General features: G+C 41.6%; 7 protein-coding genes across 7 annotated transcripts; 3 read left to right on the forward strand and 4 right to left on the reverse strand.

Annotated features, from left to right (window-relative positions):
* Positions 1–321: 321 nt before the first annotated feature.
* LOC116920794 lies at positions 322–1483 on the reverse strand. Its single transcript, XM_032926905.2, has 2 exons — positions 1419–1483; positions 322–1335 (listed from the first exon to the last, which is right to left on the reverse strand). Exons 1-2 carry the CDS (start codon positions 1425–1427, stop codon positions 499–501), a joined length of 846 nt encoding a protein of 281 aa, XP_032782796.2. The 5' UTR covers positions 1428–1483; the 3' UTR covers positions 322–498.
* On the forward strand, positions 1428–3077 carry LOC116920707. The gene is made up of 2 exons (XM_032926800.2): positions 1428–2074; positions 2138–3077. The coding sequence occupies exons 1-2, from the start codon at positions 2069–2071 to the stop codon at positions 2915–2917; spliced, it is 786 nt and encodes a 261-aa protein (XP_032782691.2). The 5' UTR covers positions 1428–2068; the 3' UTR covers positions 2918–3077.
* Positions 3078–3593: 516 nt separating this feature from the next.
* On the forward strand, positions 3594–4463 carry LOC116920087 (protein FAM98B). The gene is made up of 2 exons (XM_032926146.2): positions 3594–3725; positions 3810–4463. The coding sequence occupies exons 1-2, from the start codon at positions 3720–3722 to the stop codon at positions 4461–4463; spliced, it is 660 nt and encodes a 219-aa protein (XP_032782037.2). The 5' UTR covers positions 3594–3719.
* Positions 4464–5002: 539 nt separating this feature from the next.
* On the forward strand, positions 5003–9237 carry LOC116921088 (disintegrin and metalloproteinase domain-containing protein 12). Its single transcript, XM_045171934.1, has 13 exons — positions 5003–5161; positions 5692–5866; positions 5950–6111; positions 6488–6606; positions 6670–6722; positions 6778–6927; positions 6988–7154; positions 7210–7434; positions 7492–7587; positions 7663–7813; positions 7880–8020; positions 8080–8278; positions 8350–9237. Exons 1-13 carry the CDS (start codon positions 5032–5034, stop codon positions 8949–8951), a joined length of 2370 nt encoding a protein of 789 aa, XP_045027869.1. The 5' UTR covers positions 5003–5031; the 3' UTR covers positions 8952–9237.
* Positions 9238–12618: 3381 nt separating this feature from the next.
* LOC116921085 (glutathione S-transferase 1) lies at positions 12619–13594 on the reverse strand. Its single transcript, XM_032927289.2, has 3 exons — positions 13382–13594; positions 13110–13277; positions 12619–13044 (listed from the first exon to the last, which is right to left on the reverse strand). The coding sequence occupies exons 1-3, from the start codon at positions 13512–13514 to the stop codon at positions 12737–12739; spliced, it is 609 nt and encodes a 202-aa protein (XP_032783180.1). The 5' UTR covers positions 13515–13594; the 3' UTR covers positions 12619–12736.
* A 1070-nt stretch (positions 13595–14664) lies between these two features.
* On the reverse strand, positions 14665–15871 carry LOC116921079 (glutathione S-transferase 1). Its single transcript, XM_045171856.1, has 5 exons — positions 15712–15871; positions 15391–15529; positions 15161–15328; positions 14961–15106; positions 14665–14886 (listed from the first exon to the last, which is right to left on the reverse strand). Exons 2-5 carry the CDS (start codon positions 15521–15523, stop codon positions 14719–14721), a joined length of 615 nt encoding a protein of 204 aa, XP_045027791.1. The 5' UTR covers positions 15524–15529; positions 15712–15871; the 3' UTR covers positions 14665–14718.
* A 1159-nt stretch (positions 15872–17030) lies between these two features.
* LOC116921083 (probable glutathione S-transferase 7) lies at positions 17031–18261 on the reverse strand. The gene is made up of 5 exons (XM_032927287.2): positions 18123–18261; positions 17922–18061; positions 17681–17848; positions 17476–17621; positions 17031–17399 (listed from the first exon to the last, which is right to left on the reverse strand). The coding sequence occupies exons 2-5, from the start codon at positions 18058–18060 to the stop codon at positions 17220–17222; spliced, it is 633 nt and encodes a 210-aa protein (XP_032783178.2). The 5' UTR covers position 18061; positions 18123–18261; the 3' UTR covers positions 17031–17219.
* Positions 18262–18960: the final 699 nt, after the last annotated feature.

The following is an 18960-nucleotide window of genomic DNA, read 5'->3' on the forward strand; positions in this document are numbered from 1 at the left end:
GAAACCAAGTGGACCTTTTATACACCGACCAGGATCCATTGGCTGGTCTCCGAGACACCGTAGTTCTCCTCTTGCTGTTGTCCAACAACGCGTCCTCGGGTCCATTCTTTATTGGCCGTCATTGCCTATACGCAAATCTGCCTTCCGGTTCTCGATCTGTAACACACGCGGATCGGATCTTTCGCTTCATCTCTGACACGCCACGATATCAACTGCCTTATATATGACATCCAGATGGATATTACTTATTTGAATTTGAATTGAAATAATGCTTTGTATTTGAGTAAACCAGCCGAAATGTTGACCGAGTAGGGAATCGGAATTTGACAATCACCAAAAATTAAAACAAAACCAAGAAAACCATCCAAATCATCAAAGAAAAATTCTAGAACTATGTCGCCGTAAATCATTTTCGAAAGGGAATGCAAATTATTTTGTTTGTTTGTTTTTTTCGGGTTCGATCCATTGAAATTCTACTGGAAGCGCAAAGTCAAAGGCTTACGTGCAAAGTTTGAGACCAAATGGGCCTTTTATACATAGGGGATCCATGGCCTGGCCTCCACGGCATCGTAGTTGTCCCCTTGCTGTCCGCCAACAACGCCCCCTCGGGTCCATTTCTTGGCCGTCGTTACCGACGCAAATTCTTCGGCCGGATCTCGATGTGTAGCACACCCGGATTGGATCCATCTCGTCGTTTGCCACGCAGATTCTTCTACCTGATTTCGAGGTGTAACAGGCGCGGAGTGGATCCATTTCTTGTCCGTCGCTACCAACGCAAATCTGGCGTCCGGATTTCGTTCTGTAACATGCCTTGAATGGATCCCTTGCGTAATCTCTGCGTTTTGATCCGACACAGAATTTCCCAACGCAGAATTTAATCGGCTCGGCTTGTTCTTCAGCGTCGTCGACATCCGAATCATCGACATCATTGGTGGTTGATTGGTCGTCGTTGTCCCAGTAACGACCGTAACCAAATGGACGATAACCATAGCCGAAATAGGGGTAGGGACGATATCTGAAGCCCCAAATAGGATCGGATTCCGTTAAAGCATCTCCTGGAGCGCGTCTCCATTTTAGAGCGCCATCTCCCGATTCTTCAGCGTCTTCGATGGAACGTTTGTATTTCTGGGTGGGTTGTTCCATTTTCTTGTATTCCTTTCTCATGGGGTATTCTTCTTTTTTCGGCTCTGGTTTCGTTGCGTATTCTTCTTTCTTGTCTGCGTAAGGAGCCGCAGTCGGTGCTGGCATTTCGTACTTGGCAGCCGCTTCGTAATTGGTCGGTTCAGCCCAGCTGATTGAAGCCAATCCGCACAGGATGGCAAACAAGAAGGGACCCTGTTTTTCATAGATTTTTTTTTTTAACAAGTGGATTAATTAACTTTGATCATTTCTGTGAGTCATCATCAAATGGTTTATACCTCTATCATCCTGAGTTCGAATTGAAAGCTGGATACGACTTGCCAATGGCGGGATTGGGACTCCGTCTGTGTCTCCATCCGAACTCAACTGGCCGTTTTTATACCGACCATATGATGGGTTTGTTTGTCTGCTGTTCGACCTTCAAATCGTCGTTATGTCACATTTGCAGTTTATTGTTCAGGGTGAAAACTATAAACGTTTGTTTTGTCTACATCAGTTAACTATTCAACGTTAAGAAAGGAAAAAAAACGAAGGGACAATGTGTGTGTCTTTTCATCCGAAAAACCTTGCATCCATGCTGTCCCATTTCCATCAACTATTCAATGTTTTCAGCCTAATGGATTTTACAATTGCGCTAGCAGTGTATACACCTCCCTAATTCTGAACTTATTTACCTTCCATTTCTACGAAGTGTGTACACGGGCAGGGATTTCAACAGGTGTCGCCACCAGTGACATCGATGGTCGTCTATAGCCTTGGATTATTCTTTCACATTTCGTAAACAACATTTTTGGGGCTACATGAATATTCATGACCTTCATTAGCAAAGAACTATAAAGGAGCAGTGAATCAATGGAGATGGTACAGTCGCATCAGGTGTTCCAGTATACAACAACTATCACTTAAAAAGTAGCAAGACTATATCGTCATGAAGGTATCATTCACCAATTTAAACATAAATAATTTTTGTTAATTAAATTATCTTGAAAATCTTCAGGTTGTTCTCTTTTTAACCGCTTTATTCGCCTTCGGTTTGGTTGTCGACGTGATGTCGATGACGACCGAAGATGACGAAACAGCTGGCGATGAATTCAATCATGGATTCTCCATGGCCGATGGAATTGACGAAGCCGATTTTGAAAAGGATGCGGAGATGGATGACGAACTGGAAAGAATGGCCGATCCTCTGCGAGTCCGCGTTCGTATTCGACGTCCATTTTACACACCGCCTGTTCTTGGATTCGGTGGATATGCTGGACTTGGTGGATACGCAGGGCTCGGAGGACTCGGTCTGTCCGGCGGATTCGGACTGGGTTTCGACGATGTCGAAGACAACAACGTCCGTGATGATGAAAGATCTTTAGATGCTGATGACGATCAAGAGAGTTCCACTGACGACGATGAAAATATCCAGCGGATGGCCGATCGACTCATCCGCATTGCAATCAGAACAGGACGGCCGTTTCCCTATCGTAGATTTAATCGATTCGAAAGGCTTCGATTGAAACGGCCACTTTTGGATCATCAGCAAGACGATCTACCAGAAGAAGATGAGGATTCCATGACTGAGGATGAACCTTTACACTTCGCGGATGATCGAATGGAAGATGCGATGAAATTCCGCCGATTCAAATCCCGCGTGAGGCCACAATTGGACACGAAACGAATGAGATTGGCGATGATGCGAGCAGAAATGGCCCGTCTTCGTGGCCGCTACCCGCCGCTTGCCAGTCGTCGGTTCACCTTCAAAGGAAAATGTTTGTGTACATGTCCTTAATGTCGCCGAAGAATGTTCCAAAGTTATATACGTCCGACTGTTTCCTTAAACTTAATGTCTCTCTGATTGTGATCCCCACCTTTTTTTTTAAATCAGTGGGTACAACAACAACAAATGAATGTAGTATTTTGTGGAAAAAATCTGATTGAATAATACACAACGTTTAATTACCGTAACACAGATAGTTCGATGTTTCATCTGCCAACTCGCTCAGTATAAGAGTATACACGTGTCCACAAGTACTTCTAGTTGATTGTATCGCTATATTAGTTAAATATGGATGGGAATTCAATCATTACATAAACATTAGACGATGAACAATTGCGTAGATTCGTAGGATATTTTTAAAAAATGATTGGTTCACCTACGCAAAATCGTTCCAAACGAACAGGAAGACTTCAATCGTTGTATTGTTGATAAATTACGAGTTGTGTGAGAATGAAATCGTTGGAGCATATCATGTAACAACTTGTTTTTTACCTCTCACCTTTAATTAGCGAGAACAATATTTTGTCTCATATTCACCTGGCCTTGATCAAAGAGAAAGGTCACACGAAAATTCGCTAAAGATGTTATCGAAATGATTACACCTTGAGTGATTCCCCTAAAAACATTCTCTTTGTGTTTTCGTGTTTGTCTTCATCGGTGAGACCTTCTCTGTCACTGGGAACCTGCATCCAAACATCAGCCATGTATAAAACGATGTGCTCTTCGTAGTGGATGGTATCAGTTGATCGTTTGTTCTCTTCAGCATCGACAGCAAAGAAACAATCAGTCCAACAACGATATCCAGCACATCGCCATGAAGGTATATATACATTTCTGTTTTGCTTAGCAATCTTCGAATTGGTCCCTAAAATTAGATTCACACGTTCGACAATGTCTTTGAAAGGTTCCCTTTATTCTGGCCGTCTTGTGCGGAATGTTTCTGGCCGTGACGGCACTGACGTTCGAAGATGAACGTACCAACCGCATGGATGATTTTGACGATGGATTCACGGACATGTCATCCGACGAATTGGAAGACATGATGCTGGACAAACGCTGGAAATGGTCACAATACGGAAGGCGTCGTCAAGACGCCGAAGAAGAGGACGACATGATGGACGAGCCGATGTCTGATGAATTTCAAGACATGTTGCAATCATTTGATCCTGCATACGATGGTGGACGTGGCCGCGGACGTGCTGGAGGCTGGAGAAGAGGCGGCGGGGGCTGGGGAAGAGGTCGTGGAGGCGGAGGAAGACGCGGCGGAGGCTGGAGAAGAGGCGGTGGTGGGTGGAGAAGAGGCGGAGGAGATGCCGAAGAAGATCAAGATGTCCTGGAAGATGACATGGAAGAGCCTCTCTCCGACGAATTAGACGAAATGATGTTTGATCCTCAAGGTTGGAGAGGCCGAGGTGGATGGGGCGGTCGAGGTGGTTGGGGTGGATGGGGTGGTCGTGGTGGTTGGGGAGGTCGTGGTGGTTGGGGTGGTCGTGGGGGTTGGGGTGGATGGGGTGGTCGAGGGGGTTGGGGTGGTGGATGGGGTCGTGGACGTTTCTGAAAACTTCATAATAATTGACAAACGGTTGTTTTCCTATAGTTGTTTTCATTTATCTCTGTTTACTTTGAACTTTCTTTGACTATTTGAATGTCCATGATTGTTGATTGGAAGTAAACGAGAATAGCGAAATACATCTGATGCTTCAAACACGTTGTCTTGTGTGTAATTCCTGTCGAGGGTTGGGATAAGGAACCAGAGGGCCCAGCCAGGACAGAAGACATCATGAGGTCTGTTCTAGGGTATACAGGTCAAGCAGAAATAGCAACACGAAAATGGACGACAGTCCTCGAGACGTCAACCTTCTTTTGGAAAATCAAAAAGAACATTTAACGGCCGAAATACATTAATTTATCTCTTATTGATTTCAGATTGTTCATTGTTGTATTAGTTGCTTAATAACAACATGACTAAATTCTTGGTGTGTGGTTTTGAACCCACTTCCCGGATAATTGACAAACTCTTTGATCATTTGGAGGAGAGACCGCAACTGATACGCCTCCACACCCAACGATTACATTCAAAATTATTAAGGCTTTCATTTATTAACCAGCCTATCTTGATAGCAAACATGATGGCTACTTGTTGGACGAAAGATAGTTCAATAATAAGCTATTTAATCATCTTTTGTTTGGCTATTGGCCCTCTGCTTTGCTGGGCACAAGCCACCCGGAGTACTGAAGAAGACGTTCCATCATCCGGTAAGTGATTAACTACTTAATTACAGTCTGATTTACCTCTTTGAAAATGAATTTGCATAAAACACGTATTTCATTTTTAAAACGAGCTAGCCTCCATCTTATAATGTTCAGGCCCTTATTACAAATCATTTCGAAGCATCTTCTTTTTCATGTTTTGGAGGCGACTAATCAGCTGACAGTCACATTGGCAATTCGTGACACGTGCTGCAAAGTTACCAGACGTCATTTTGTCTTTAAAAAAAATATTTTTGCCTAGAAAAACTGTGTTCCCTCTCTTTATTAATGGACATAGTATGCTGATGAGAAATAAGGAGCTTACGCATGTTGGCAAATGTGAATAGTAAATGTTCTGCTGTAAGCCCCTCCGGAATTAATCAAAACCATCCAGCTGCTCTAGAAATTGTTAGGATTTCCTCTAAACAAGGGACACTGAAAAATTGGGTAGCGAGTATGGCGAATTCTATTTTGCATTCGAGAACGTGATTAAGAAAGCAGAGTCTAAATGATTGAATTAATTAAAAAATGTACAGACGAGGAGAGCGATTTGAATTCAGCCAAAGGGGGTCATAGACTCGTCGTGAGGCCGGTCGTTCGTGAATTGCGAACGATGCGTCGCGTTAGATCGATTGGTCATGAAGATCACGCCGAACAACTCACCGTCTCTCTTCGCGAATTGTCTGTCGTCCTAGACCTTCAACTGAACAGGTAAAATCTATTTAAAACAAACGAAGAGAATGTTGAAAAACCAAATGAAAGCATCATTGTCATTTTTGTTGCATGTTTTCCAGAGATCTAATTCCAGCCAATTTTTACGTCCGCCATCATGGAATTGAAGATGTTTGGAGGTCGGAAGGATTTTCGGGCCAGCCTTTGCCCGTGTGTCATTATAGAGGAAGCGTACGTGACATGTCTAATTCATGGGTGACATTGTCTACATGTTTTGGCCTCAGGTGAATACCCAAAATTACTCTGAACAATTCGATATTTTCATTCCCCAACCTTACGCTACATTTGAATAATTTCGTTCTCCAACCCTTTCCCTACATTTAAATATTTTCCTGTCCTTACGTTACACTGAAATATTTTCCTTCCCCAACCTTACACCACATTTAAATATTTTCCTTCTCAACTTCATTTCCCAGCCTTTCACAACACTGAAACATTTTCATACCCAGCCCTTGCACTGAATTCCAATATTTTCCTCCCCAACCCTGTCCCAACCTTGCACTTTGTTTCAATATTTTCTTACCCAACCTTTACACTGCATTTCAATATGTTCATAACCCAACCTGTTTTTGTGACCTTGAAACTATTTGGCAACTTTAGTGGGGCGGTTTTTGATGGTGTCCATTTATTCTACATCGAACCTTTGAACAATACACTCGATGGTGACCACTCGTGGATTCCACACTCGCAAGAATTGAATTCATCCCTTACACGATGTGGTATTAACTTTAATTGTTCATTATGGTCTACGTGTATTTATTAATAAAATGTTGGACTTGTAGATGAAGATCACCATCACTCAACAGAATGGCAGAGGAACAATCAAAGCATCAAGGTATTTTATTATTCAACTAAATGAAAAATATCAAGTTTATGTGATTGTGAAACAGGTGAAAAGACAAACAACGAAATCAGATCAATTGGCTGTGCACAATGTCGAGTTGGTGTTGGTTGTCGACTACGCCATTTATCGAAGAAATGATGGCGATATGTACAAGATCTTGAAACGTGTGTTTGATATCGTCAACGTCATCAAACAGGTAAAGCTTTTTAATTATTTTAGATTCTATTGTGTTTGTGTAAAATATTTAAAATGTTAGATTTACTCGTCTCTGCAAATATCGGTCATGTTAGTGGGCGTCGTCGTCTGGTCGTCAGGTGACAAAATCAACATTGACAAAGATGCAAGTCACACGTTATCCGAGTTTAAAAAGTACCGTCACGCACACCTGGAAGCTAAAGTTCACGACAACGCCCAATTGATGACGTAAATCATTTCAAATGTATTCGTTCTATTCTGAACTGTCAACTTCTCAATTCAGGGGCGTTGATGGAAAGCATTTCGGTGGGCCCGTCGGCAGGGCTTACGTCGGGACGTTGTGCAATGCTCACGATTCTTGTGGTATCGCTGTAGATGATCCAAAATCTCCAGCGGCCATGACGGCATCAATCATGGCTCACGAAATGGGCCATAATTTCGGCATGCATCACGATAATATTTCTTGTCAATGTCCTCAAGGCGATTGCGTCATGGCTGCAGCCATTGGGTAAATTTCGATTAATCAAGAAATATTAATTTATCTTATTGAATTGACAATGTGCAGACGGCCAACGATGCATTGGAGCTCTTGCAGTCGTCAGCTCATTCAAGACTCTGCGAAGGCTGCCAGATTTAATTGTCTCCGCAATCGACCAAGCAGGTGATTTGCATTTATTTCGATTTAAAAGCTTATAGTGAAAGTTAATTAGTTTTTACGGTGTGTTAATTATGAAAGGTGCGGGGATATGGTAGTCGATCCCGAAGAAGAATGCGATTGCGGCCTGCCCAATTATTGCCGGAATCAATGCTGCGATCCGCATACTTGCAAATTCAGCCAACGAAGTCTCAGAGTTCAATGTGCTGACGGCGGTTGCTGTGATCTTATGGTACATTTGCGAAATGATAATTCAGGATAAGAGTAAACTCGAACTTTTATAAATTGAATTCCAAAGACTTGCCAGTGGGAATTAGCCGGAGTCGAATGTCGTCCAGCGGAGAATGAATGCGATTTACCTGAATATTGCATGGGAGATGGACCTACGTGTCCGTCTGATTTGCACAAATACAACGGCATTGCATGTCATTTACGCAAGGTGCATCCTTATTTTCTAATTGAATTGATTTTAATAATGTCTGGCTTTAATCTGTGCAGGTGTGTGTTGACAAAAAGTGTTCGCCGGACCTGTCGGGTAGACACAATCGACCGGTGCTGTGCCCAGCTAATTGCACGAATGGTGGATTCTGCAATAATTTAGGCAAATGCCATTGTCCCGATGGATTTAATCCCCCGCTTTGTCAACGGTATGGAATGGGAGGCAGCGAAGACGGTGGACCTTCACTAGATCCTAGAGGTATTTTTTTGCAAATTCAATTTGGTTTCTGTCTCAGAAAAAGTTTTCAGTGATTCGATTTTTCTTTCAAGTCCGCCGGCTATTCCAACTTGAATTGTACGTCCTTTTTTTGGCCATCGTTCCAATTGTCGGATTCTTGTTGTTCGTTTTTTATTTCTTCCTTGACGACGAGCAAAAGAGATTCTTTTGGGTTTGCGTCCGCCATCGTTGCGGACGTGGAGGAAATAAAGGATCCACCCGGCTGTTTCATCCAGTTCCGTTGATTCAATCGACCAGCATCGAAAAACCGATCGATGAAGTGCGTGAAAAGCGCCATTTTAGCGACTGGGTGAAAAATCGTGTCAGGTTGACATTGCCCAGCATCAGCTCCTTATCTGCTAATGGCCCGTCTTCCACTATACTGTCGCCGGCCAGCGGTTGTTCGACGGCTACCATCACCCTCAGCGCTCTCAACACTCCGGATGCCACGCTATCGACTCCAGACGCTTTCCTGGCTATTCCGCCGTCGGTGGATGATAAAAGACAATTGACTCCGCCGGTTCTACGCGTTATTCGCCCAGCTCCGCCCCCGCCGCCCAAACTGACGGCGAGTGTTGACGATAGGGGCAAGTCAGTCAAGAACAAGTTTCCTCTGCCTGTTCCATCAAGTTCGGCCAAACCTCCGTTGCTGTGACGTGTTTATCTTCGTGAAAGTGCGAGACGATGTTCCACCCGCCTACGGTTGACTGTACGTATCATCTGAAAGTTTTGAATCGATTTCCTCATTCTTTTTTTTTTTTCGTGATCTACAACTTGTCAGCGGCAATCGTCTGAACTAAGGTTTTCGATTTCTTTTTCCGTGTTGAAGTGTAAAACAATTTCACGTATATGAATCAGCATTTTGCGAGATTAGTTTATTGATTTTTTTTTAAGCAATTGATGAGTTTACAGGCCAATAGATTTAAATAATTTCCTTCTTACTTTGTTTTGTTATTGTTGACATGTTGCTCTCTCCCATACGTTTTCGAATGAAAAATTTTGAACAGGTAGAAGAACATCATCAACTGAAAAACACAATACCAGGAGTAGATGATTGGGAAGTCGCAGTCGGCGAAAAACGGTAGCAATCCGTGCAGGCCGATGCAAACACAACTGCACCATTTGTAACACAGTCAAGTATTCCTTCCACCAGAGATGCGTCTACTAGATACTACAGGAAACTGATTTGTTCTTTCTTGCGTGAAATGTATCGAAAAAGTCGATTAACTTTGACACGTAGAAACAGAAGCCCATCAAAATCAACGGAGGAGTGGCTGTGGGAGCGATCCAGCGGCTGGCAAATCGGATTGCTGGTCCATAGTATGTGGCAGCAGCAGCCGTTGAAGAGGATCTAGATAACGTTGTAGAACATGAGAACATCCACGTAACTTGAAAGACGAATGTTTCTTCATCAAATTGGGTCCTAATTTGATAATCAGGTAAGTGATGCTCATTAGAATCGGTGTAAACGGAGAATCCGCCAGAAACCATTTGTCTGTCCTTTTATCTGTTAAATCAATGAGCTAATCTGATGTATTATTAGTCTTTTAAACGCTAGGTTTCTGTAGCTCTTAGTTTCCATAATCGGCTGCTTTCGTTTTTCACTCTTTGAATTATAGAGTCCATTAATTGGCACGGACGTGTTCGCGATCCCGTTTCCTATCCATTTTTCAAAGCGGCCAATAGTTGATGTTCTAACATGGATGCAGCAATTGAACTTTTCGAGTCAAATGGATACCAAGGTCCTGCGTTACCTTTAGCTTGTTCAAATAGTTGTCTCTTTGATGTCTCTCGTCGATGAACTCGGATCTCTCGAACCCAACGACTCGTTCCCTTTATACTTCAATCATATTTTTTCTAGGAAAGGGGTAAGGGACTGTGATACGGTGAAATGGATTTCACCTGTTTTTTCTTGTACGTTTATTTTATTTTTTTAGGGGGAAATGTTTGCTTACCTTTTAAGATTTGGCCTTCCATTAAGGAAAAACAAGAGTTCGTCAGGAAATGTGAGGCAGGTAAGGCATTCAACGTTGGCATCAACAGTTCAAAGCTACGTCTTTTTTTTAAATAGATTTTTTATTTTTTTTAGGACACAAAGAAAATTGCATCTTTGTGGGAGAAACATTTTTTGCGGGGGTGTCGGTGTTACGCCATCATCTCTACTGTATGTGCCACGTCCTTTCTGTTTGACGGTCGTATCGAATCGGTACAAGTCTGCACACAGTTCCCGTGAAAAGCTTTGTGTTTTTATACACTGTTGCCTTTCATATGCTGAATGGTTATTGATTATGCTTCTGGCGATATTAAACAATTTTGTTGGTTTTGTGTGCTTTTGAGAAAATTGAATAAGGCGGAAAAAAACAAAAACAAAATTGAATCACTGAGCAATGACGTCACCGAAATTGTACCGTTACGTGTCGACTAGAATGTCGTAAGCTTCGTGAATGGGTACGACTGTAAGATCACGCGTTTCCCTTTGGGAGAGAATAGCCGGATTCCGGAATAACGGCGGAAGACTGTCACAGTGGCAACTATCGATTTCTTCGCTCGAAAGGGGATCGAACTGGCGGAAGGGAAAAGGGCAACTTTGCGCGTAAGTGGATCTATTATTTGTTATTCAAATTCAGCTCGAGATCAATCGATTTATTATTTTTCGATTCGTTTTCGCTTTAGGTCGTCTCACTCTGCAGCTGTGTTAAATCTCTTTGATCATCTTTTGTAAATAGCTATCTTGCCAGATTGGCGTTACGCAGAAACCATTCTACTCGGTGAGATTGCCCTTAGCGATCGTTGTGTTGGCCGTCATGTGTAGTCCGTATCAGCGAGAGTGAAGCACGCAGAGAATATTGCGTATACAAATGGGATTCGCGTGTTCCACTTTCTGCCCATTATCATCGGTATATGCATTAGGTTTTAACTTCACGTTGGAACGTGTGTGTGTGTATATATTATGCACGTGCCACGTACTTCACAAGTTTTGCGAATGCTTTCTTAATCGCATCCATCTTTCGCCTGTTACCTACGCTCCATTTTCATTTTATAAAGTCGCTTGAAGTTCGTGACTTGTGCAGATGGAAAGTCTTGTAGTTTAAGAGGCTGATGAAAGGTTTACATGGCTACGAAGTAAGCTGGTGCATTTCATTATTGAAACTGGTGAATACTCTCACGTGTACCTTAGTGTCGCGTTACAAAATTGCGAAGAAATGTTCATGCGTTTTGTAAAAGATTAAGAATAGAAACGTCATGTTTTCCGCGGAGGGGATATAGATTGGAAAGTTCTAGAACCAGTGGTTGATGCACATGGACTTGCAATCGATTTTTGTTTTGGATGTTGAACTGTCGGGTGTGTTAGCTGGTTTATATCTTGGTGTGAGCCCAGTTTTAAACAATGATTTCTGCACTCGCATATCTTCGTGATTCTATTAACCTTTTCCAGAAAAACTGGATAGAAAAAGATTCATCTTCCTATATCGCTTCATTTCACCCAACTTGCTGATAGTCTGCCATTTATTGCCGTTCGTCAACGCGAATAAAAGAAACTTTCTAATCGAACTGAAACAAATCAAAACTTTCGATAGTCGATTGTTCTATCTCCGCTTTCGGCGAAACACGTTCGTACGTATTACGTAATCAAACTGATGCCAACTTTCCCAACAAGATTCTGCGTAACTATCGATTTTGTTATTTACTTGACTAGGATTGATTTAAATCTAAAAAGAAAATAAAAGTACTTTTGAAAATGACCGTAGTCGGATGGATGGTTTTCCTTTTGAAAGATGATATTATACCAAACAATCTTTGAAGAATATACAAATACATATAGAAAACCAGTGATTCTATTGAATATCTCAAAAGATTAAAGACATGATGTGATGTGTTATCGAGTACTCGAATTATCTGAAGATAAGTACGTAGAGAAATTTTATGGCTTTATCGTTGTTGCTTTTATCCAAAAAGGGTTGGCTAGCTGGTCATTGGGAACGTGCACTGATTAAAATAACATGAATTGTTATGGATTTAGTTGCCATGGATATATACAAATGCTGTCCGAAAGCTGCTCGACCAATAAAAAAAAACCATTTTGCTATATAAAGGTCACAGAGTCTTGTTCATACATATTTCTGCACATGTCTATGGGTTTTTGTGCTGACTTTGTACCAAATTTTGTACAGCTACTAATGGAGATTGCGTTTGCATAAGCAAATAATGCGATTTCACTTGCAAATGATTCGTTCGTGATATGGAAGTTTGCTTCTACCGTGTTCATTTAATTTGCTCGTCCTCTGCGAACACGTTTCTTAAAGAACATGTGTAGGCATTGCGACTGACTAAAGTACTTGTATTATTCGTTTAATGGAAACGGTGCAATTACATCGAATCAATTGTTGAGGCCTACTTTATCTGATGTGCAATTATTGATCAGAATGACTTGTGAAATGCTCAAATATCAGTATCTGGACGAGTTTCAAGATACTTTTTGATGTTCTCGTTGCTCGAGATTCTTGCGAGGAGCGCCGTTATGTTGGGAGAATCGTTCAACACGTCGGGATTCTTACTAATGACGAAAGAGAAGAATGAATAGCAAGCCATATCGGCCCAAGTGACATCTTGGCCGACGAGAACACCTCCATTCTTTCCTAATTGAGCTTCAATGACGAGCATGTGCGGGATCATTGTTTCCGTCATGAATTTGTTCATCAGAATTTTCTGCTTCTCGGGATCGTGTTCTTCGTACATTGGACGTCCGACTAAGAATCAATTGCATATTGCGAAAATAGAAACTTGAAAAATGTGTGGATCAATTGTTAGTTACGGATCATAAAGTCTTTGATGCAATCGGCGTACATGTCGACCTCTGCTTGTTCCCAATCGTCCTGACCGGCCAGTCCGTGTTGCCGGGCAACGTAACGGGCGATAGCGTAAGACTGGGATAAAGGCTTACCGTCAACTTCGAGAACGGGCACCTGTCCAAATGGCATGCCTATATAACATGAAAATTCAAATGAAATTTGATTCAATTGCGAATCGACAGACCGTTATTGAAATTACAAATATCGTTTTATTTGATTTCTGGGGTACACTTACTTGCTTTCAATTGGGGCCATTCGCTCTTTTCGAAACGGATGTCCTCGAATGCCACTCCGGCGTAGTGGAAAATCAAACGGGTTAACTCGGCCATTCCACGGAAGTTGAAATAATGCAGTTTATATTGCGGCATTTTATGAGTTGCCAAATGGGGCTGATGTCGATTCCGTTGGAGATGCGATGATTGATTAGAGTGGCTTTGTTTGAATGGGTTCTATTTATCTATTGCTGGATGGTTTTTTTTTTTTTTTTTTATAAAAATGGAGCCCGCACAAGCGCACAAGGTGAGGGTCATGTAACGATGGATACAAGGCAATGATCAGTGGATCGTATCGAATGTCGATGAATATTTGAAGACTGTCTATAGTACGTCAGACTGGATGTTATGTAAAATTTAGATTATGGCTGACACGGAAAACAGTCAGATCGATTGGTATTTCAAATTCAAAGCCAAGGCGTATTGTAGTGACTGTAGAGCACAGATGTGAAAAACACAATCGACTGGATATCAAAGCTTAAAAAAAAACTCATCAATTTACAATGGAATTGGTTATGTGCATTGTACAGACAGAAATGTAGTTAATAGCTACCATAAATCAATTTATTGATGCTCATGAAATTGTATGATGGTAAATCGGGCGGTCTCCATCGACCCAAAACGATCTCCAGTTTCAATTCGGCAACAAAAGCCGACCGTTAATAGTTGATGCCTTCGTCGTTGTTTCCCGATGTCTGTACAAGGACTGATTCCATTGGTGAACTCGATGAACGTAAACAATGGATAGACGCAATCGATGGGGCATATAAAAAGAAAAAGCATCAACTAGACAAGAGGAAGATGAATCGATTTTAAGTGGTCGTTTCCGCGACCGATGGATGTCACGGGGTAAAAGAAGATGGATACGTTCTTTAGGTCTTTATTCTTGTTTGCCGATAATTTTTATTATCGATTGTTTTCCGTCGTAACCGATGGATGTGACCTAATTCCAAAGCGATAAATGCCCACTATTATACAGATCTCTTGATAAGGGCTAAGGGTCAGTGACCTAGCCGAGAGAACCATAAAATGACGCAACAAAAGATAACCAGTTCTATTGTTAGCTTTCGGTGCTTACAAGCCTTTCAACGTTAGAGTCAACGTACGATTTGGAATGCGCCGGCATATCTAATTCCCCTTATAGCAAAGCGAATCCAGCGCTTATACCCAGTGAATAAAGGACAATCACACTATAGGTATCCCCGCAGAATGCCAAAGAAGGAAAGAGAATAACAGAATTTTGTTCAACATTTTTAACCAATATATATTTTCAACGTGATTTGACTTGAAACAAAAAGATTTAAATTTCAGTTTTGGGGCGAGATTCAACCCACTTTTTAATGTTAGGCAGATCTTCGACAAGAGCGATCAAACTCTTTAGATGTGATGCATCTTTCAGGAATTCCTCACCAAATTTCTCAACGAGGAAGGAGAAGAAACCATAATAAGCCAAATCAGCCCAGGTCAACTATAAAGTATATAAAGGAAAAATTAAAATTGTCTTTTAGTTTCTGTAATTAGCAACATATTGAACTATTTTACCTCTTTGCCAACTAAGTGACCAGTACCATTCTTCTCCAATTGCTTCTCAATAAAAGCAACATGAGTTCCAACAGTCTCAGTCATGAATTTCTCGTACAATTCTTTCTGCTTGTCTGCATCCTTCTCCAGAAAAGCTGGTCGCATACCTAACAATGCATTAGTCATCAACAATAGTTAAATACCATAATTTGCTAATTTACCAGTCATCAAGTCATTAATGTTGTCAGCATACATGTCGGCCAAGGCTTGCTCCCACTCGTCCTTGCCAGCAAGATCATGTTTCCTGGCAAGGTATCGAGAAATGGTGTTCGACTGAGCAAGCATTTGTCCATCAACTTCCAGAACAGGAACTTGGCCAAATGGCATAGCTATACAATACAACAAAGCCATTGAATATTGTCACCATTTTACACAATGCATTTCTACTTACTGGCTTTGAGAGCAGGCCATTCAGTTCGCTCGAAACGGACATCCTCAAACTCAACACCAGCCTGACTCATAATAAGACGAGCCAACTCAGCACGTCCACGGAGGTTAAAGTAATGGAGTTTGTAAACAGGCATGTTGAACTAGTGAAAGAAAAAGTTAAAAGAAAAATCAACTTGACTTGATGCCTTCCAACTGCGCTGTTGGACTGCAGACAAATGTCAACAACAGCTGATCGATCGAGACCGCCCAAATCCAAATAGCTCTCACGAAATTTATCACGCGCATCAAAACGTTTACAACAAAATCCTTTCTATTTACTTACTCAGATCAGGTATGTAAGCGACGAGTCGTTGAACAAGACTGAACGATTCCGAATGAATGTTACGCTCTTTTTATACTGTTCATGTGGGCCTATACGGCGGGAAAGGATTGCGTGAATGCCACAATTGCCACGTGTACCCAGTAGGAGGAATTCGAAAGGAAAGGATGTATTTAATAGGAAGGGGAGGGCGCAATAGCAAAACGTCATGCTGTATACAACACTATCTTTATTTTTTTCCCCAAGGATGTTTCTGGAATTTTTTTGCGTCACGGTTCTTCTTGTGCCGCTAGCGGGAAACGCAGGGGAGGGCGTCTATTTCCAAGGGAAATTTCTTGTCTATAATAATAATAATCAACAAATAAAAAAACCGAATCTATTTCTTTCTAGACTCTATCGCCCGAGGCTATGAATGACTAGACAGCCAGACATGTCTGAATTTTTTGCGGGAGGGGCCGCCACGCATCCGTGCACATCGATTCGAATATCAATTAACTGTCTACCTCTAAGAAAGGGACTTGATCAATCCTTTTCACTTTGCTAATGGGATTAGAAGATTTGCTTAATTTCTTTTTTTATCGTAGGTTTTTCCCCCAGAATACCAAATGAGGGGGTTCATAATAAAAAGGCAGGCCACCCCGGCTATATACTTTCTGAATGAAACCTTCTGAATGAAAATAGAACAAGAAATTGCTTTCGAGCTTCCTCGTTTTAATGAACACACGCGAATCTCTCCATTTACAAAGAGAAATACAACAAGGAAAAATGTTTATTTGTTTTTTGAATGCGTGCTGCGTTTGAATACATGACAGCTATGACGCACGAAGCCAACAGACCTGCAACAGCAACGTTTCTGATTTCGTTTTTATTTTCATGCAAGTGTGTGATTACCTTTCGTCTGACGTTACCTAATGCCTTAACTGTTGTTTACAAACATCAAATAAACCAAAGAAAGCCAATGAAAGAATGTCAATACATTCACAATCAAAGCGTACGAAAACCGCCGTGAGATCTGCGTGACGACTAAGTGAAACTTGAATTTCGCATAGAGTTGGATTAGAATTATACAGTTCTAGTCTAGGAGGCCATATGTTTGAAAGATGAGTCAGCGACTTGCAATGCCTGTGTGCATCATCAGCCACCGCGTACGACCGAGGCCATCATTTTTCATTTTTGTTCTGGTCACGATTTTTCACGTCTTCAAAGCTGTTTGATGCCAACATTCTTTATAGCCCACATGTACGTATTCTTACGTAGAACGGAAATGCCCCCGTCATCCTGATTTGCGGCCAATATAAAATATAAGGATACGTCTGGTAGTATACGTTCGTTCGTGTGTATTTTATGGCTCATTGAGTTTTGGAAAATCAAACCGGAATAGCGCAACTTAAAAACAGATGGCCTTCTGATAACTAGCCGTCAAAGCAGGGATTACATCAAATCAACGATTGATACTCGTTTTTTAAAATTCGGATTAAATGGTTATGTAATAGTATATGTTTCTTGTTTTCTTAATTTTCTTCTGGGTATTTGGAATTTCGAAATTCCGTCCACTTCTTGATATTCGGAAGTGCTTTGACGCGATCGATTAGAGCTTTCAAAAGTGGCGCGTCTTTCAAAAAGGCACTACCGAATTTCACTTCCAAGAAATCGGAGAAATAAGCGTAATAAGCCAAATCAGCCCACGTCAACTACAAATACAAAAAGTACAAGTTATATACTCGAACCCAGACGCCAATGTCTAACACATTGCGGAAATGGACTCACATCGTTCCCAACGAGATATCCTGTGTTGTTCTTTTTCAATTGCTTTTCAATGAGGACAACGTGATTGGCAATCGTCTCGGCCATAAACTTTTCGTACATTTCTTTCTGCTTGACTGGATCCTTCTCCATGAACGGAGGGACCGCAGCTGTTCACGCGCAGACAAATCAAAGACGATTTCAATTTGAGTTTCTTAATGATATGTACCGTTCAAGAGATCATTAATGTTGTCGGCGTACATGTCGGCTAAAGCTTGCTCCCAGTCGTTCTTCCCAGCAAGGCCATATTTCCTAGCGAGGTAACGAGCAATGGTATTTGACTGGGCCAATACTTGCCCGTCAACTTCCAGGACAGGAACTTGGCCAAACGGCGTGCCTGTAGAATAAGATGATTTTGCACACTCATTAGAATCTGATTGCATTTCGTCCTGAAAACGATATTGACACACTGGGTTTAATGGCGGGCCATTCGCTGTGAGGGAAGCGGATGTCTTCGAATTCGACTCCAGCCTGGTGAAGAATAAGGCGAGCCAACTCGGCACGGCCTCGACGCGGGTTGTTGAAATAGCGAAGCTTGTAAACGGGCATGCTAAATGGAACTTTAACGTGATTAAACTTGAATTGAGTAACTCATTTTTACTGTGACTTACTTGGAGCAGTGGAGATCTGTTTGAAGGATCCGAATCGTATGCCGAGAGCGTCCTGCCTTTTGGCCTTTTAAACGGTTGAATCCCGAACGCCATGGCGTCTTGCCTTAGGGGAAGTTACGCAATGACAAGCAACAATTTAAATGAGAAATGATTCCTATTCAGCCGAGATATCCAATAGGGAAATGGATGATGAAATGCTTGACTTATCTCGCTTCTTTAACACGCCTGTTCACGATGACTTGCTCATTTTTGTACACCAAAAACACTTGTGTCCCTTCGTCCTCGACACAATCATTTGATTTTGCATCTGGAAAGTACGGACATGATTCCTTCTAAACAAATTTCATTAACTTCGTGTGGTTGACAATCGTCATGGTCCACCGTTGCGCTACCATCGTTTATGATTTAAAGAGCACGTTCACGAATTGCTATGCATTCGCATAAGTTTGTGTGTACGTTTCGTTACAGTCTGTTCTGGACAGGGGATTACAAATCGATTTTTACTACGGGGAGATAGTAAAATGATCAAATTAGAAGCCGATTGTTTGTTTATCATTCTTTTTCTCGTTCTGTACTCTTCGATCACCTACCTAATCTCGGGACTATGACCCAAAATAAATAGAACGTTCAAAAGGCATTGCGTGATCGTTTACTGTAACAGACCAAATAGTAAGCACGAGTATATGACGTCAATCTCTGATTTGAAAAATCATATGATCACATTATTAAATTCCATAAATGTCAAGATTCTTTTAGATCTGGGTATGACGTATACAACTCGATTTAAATCGCAGGATCTTCTTGTACCATTTTTGTGCTGAACGCCATTGTATCTTTT

The sequence above is a fragment of the Daphnia magna genome, linkage group LG4, assembly GCF_020631705.1.
Source record: "Daphnia magna isolate NIES linkage group LG4, ASM2063170v1.1, whole genome shotgun sequence".
In the NCBI taxonomy this organism is placed as follows: domain Eukaryota; kingdom Metazoa; phylum Arthropoda; class Branchiopoda; order Diplostraca; family Daphniidae; genus Daphnia; species Daphnia magna.

Bases quoted from the DNA above. Each gene is read 5' to 3' on its own strand.
- LOC116921085 (XM_032927289.2), bottom strand. From the start codon at position 13,514: ATGCCGCAATATAAACTGCATTATTTCAACTTCCGTGGAATGGCCGAG. The intron at 13,278-13,381 runs GTAAGTGTACCC...CATGTTATATAG, and splicing joins ATGGCCCCAATTGAAAGCAA to GCATGCCATTTGGACAGGTG. The intron at 13,045-13,109 runs GTAACTAACAAT...ATTGATTCTTAG, and splicing joins CATCAAAGACTTTATGATCC to TCGGACGTCCAATGTACGAA.
- LOC116921088 (XM_045171934.1), top strand. From the start codon at position 5,032: ATGATGGCTACTTGTTGGACGAAAGATAGTTCAATAATAAGCTATTTA. The intron at 5,867-5,949 runs GTAAAATCTATT...CATGTTTTCCAG, and splicing joins CTAGACCTTCAACTGAACAG to AGATCTAATTCCAGCCAATT. The intron at 8,279-8,349 runs GTATTTTTTTGC...TTTTCTTTCAAG, and splicing joins ACCTTCACTAGATCCTAGAG to TCCGCCGGCTATTCCAACTT.
- LOC116921079 (XM_045171856.1), bottom strand. From the start codon at position 15,523: ATGCCTGTTTACAAACTCCATTACTTTAACCTCCGTGGACGTGCTGAG. The intron at 15,329-15,390 runs GTAAGTAGAAAT...TGTATTGTATAG, and splicing joins ATGGCCTGCTCTCAAAGCCA to CTATGCCATTTGGCCAAGTT. The intron at 15,107-15,160 runs GTAAATTAGCAA...ATGCATTGTTAG, and splicing joins CATTAATGACTTGATGACTG to GTATGCGACCAGCTTTTCTG.
- LOC116921083 (XM_032927287.2), bottom strand. From the start codon at position 18,060: ATGCCCGTTTACAAGCTTCGCTATTTCAACAACCCGCGTCGAGGCCGT. The intron at 17,622-17,680 runs GTACATATCATT...GCGCGTGAACAG, and splicing joins CATTAATGATCTCTTGAACG to CTGCGGTCCCTCCGTTCATG. The intron at 17,400-17,475 runs GTGAGTCCATTT...TTGTATTTGTAG, and splicing joins GATATCTCGTTGGGAACGAT to TTGACGTGGGCTGATTTGGC.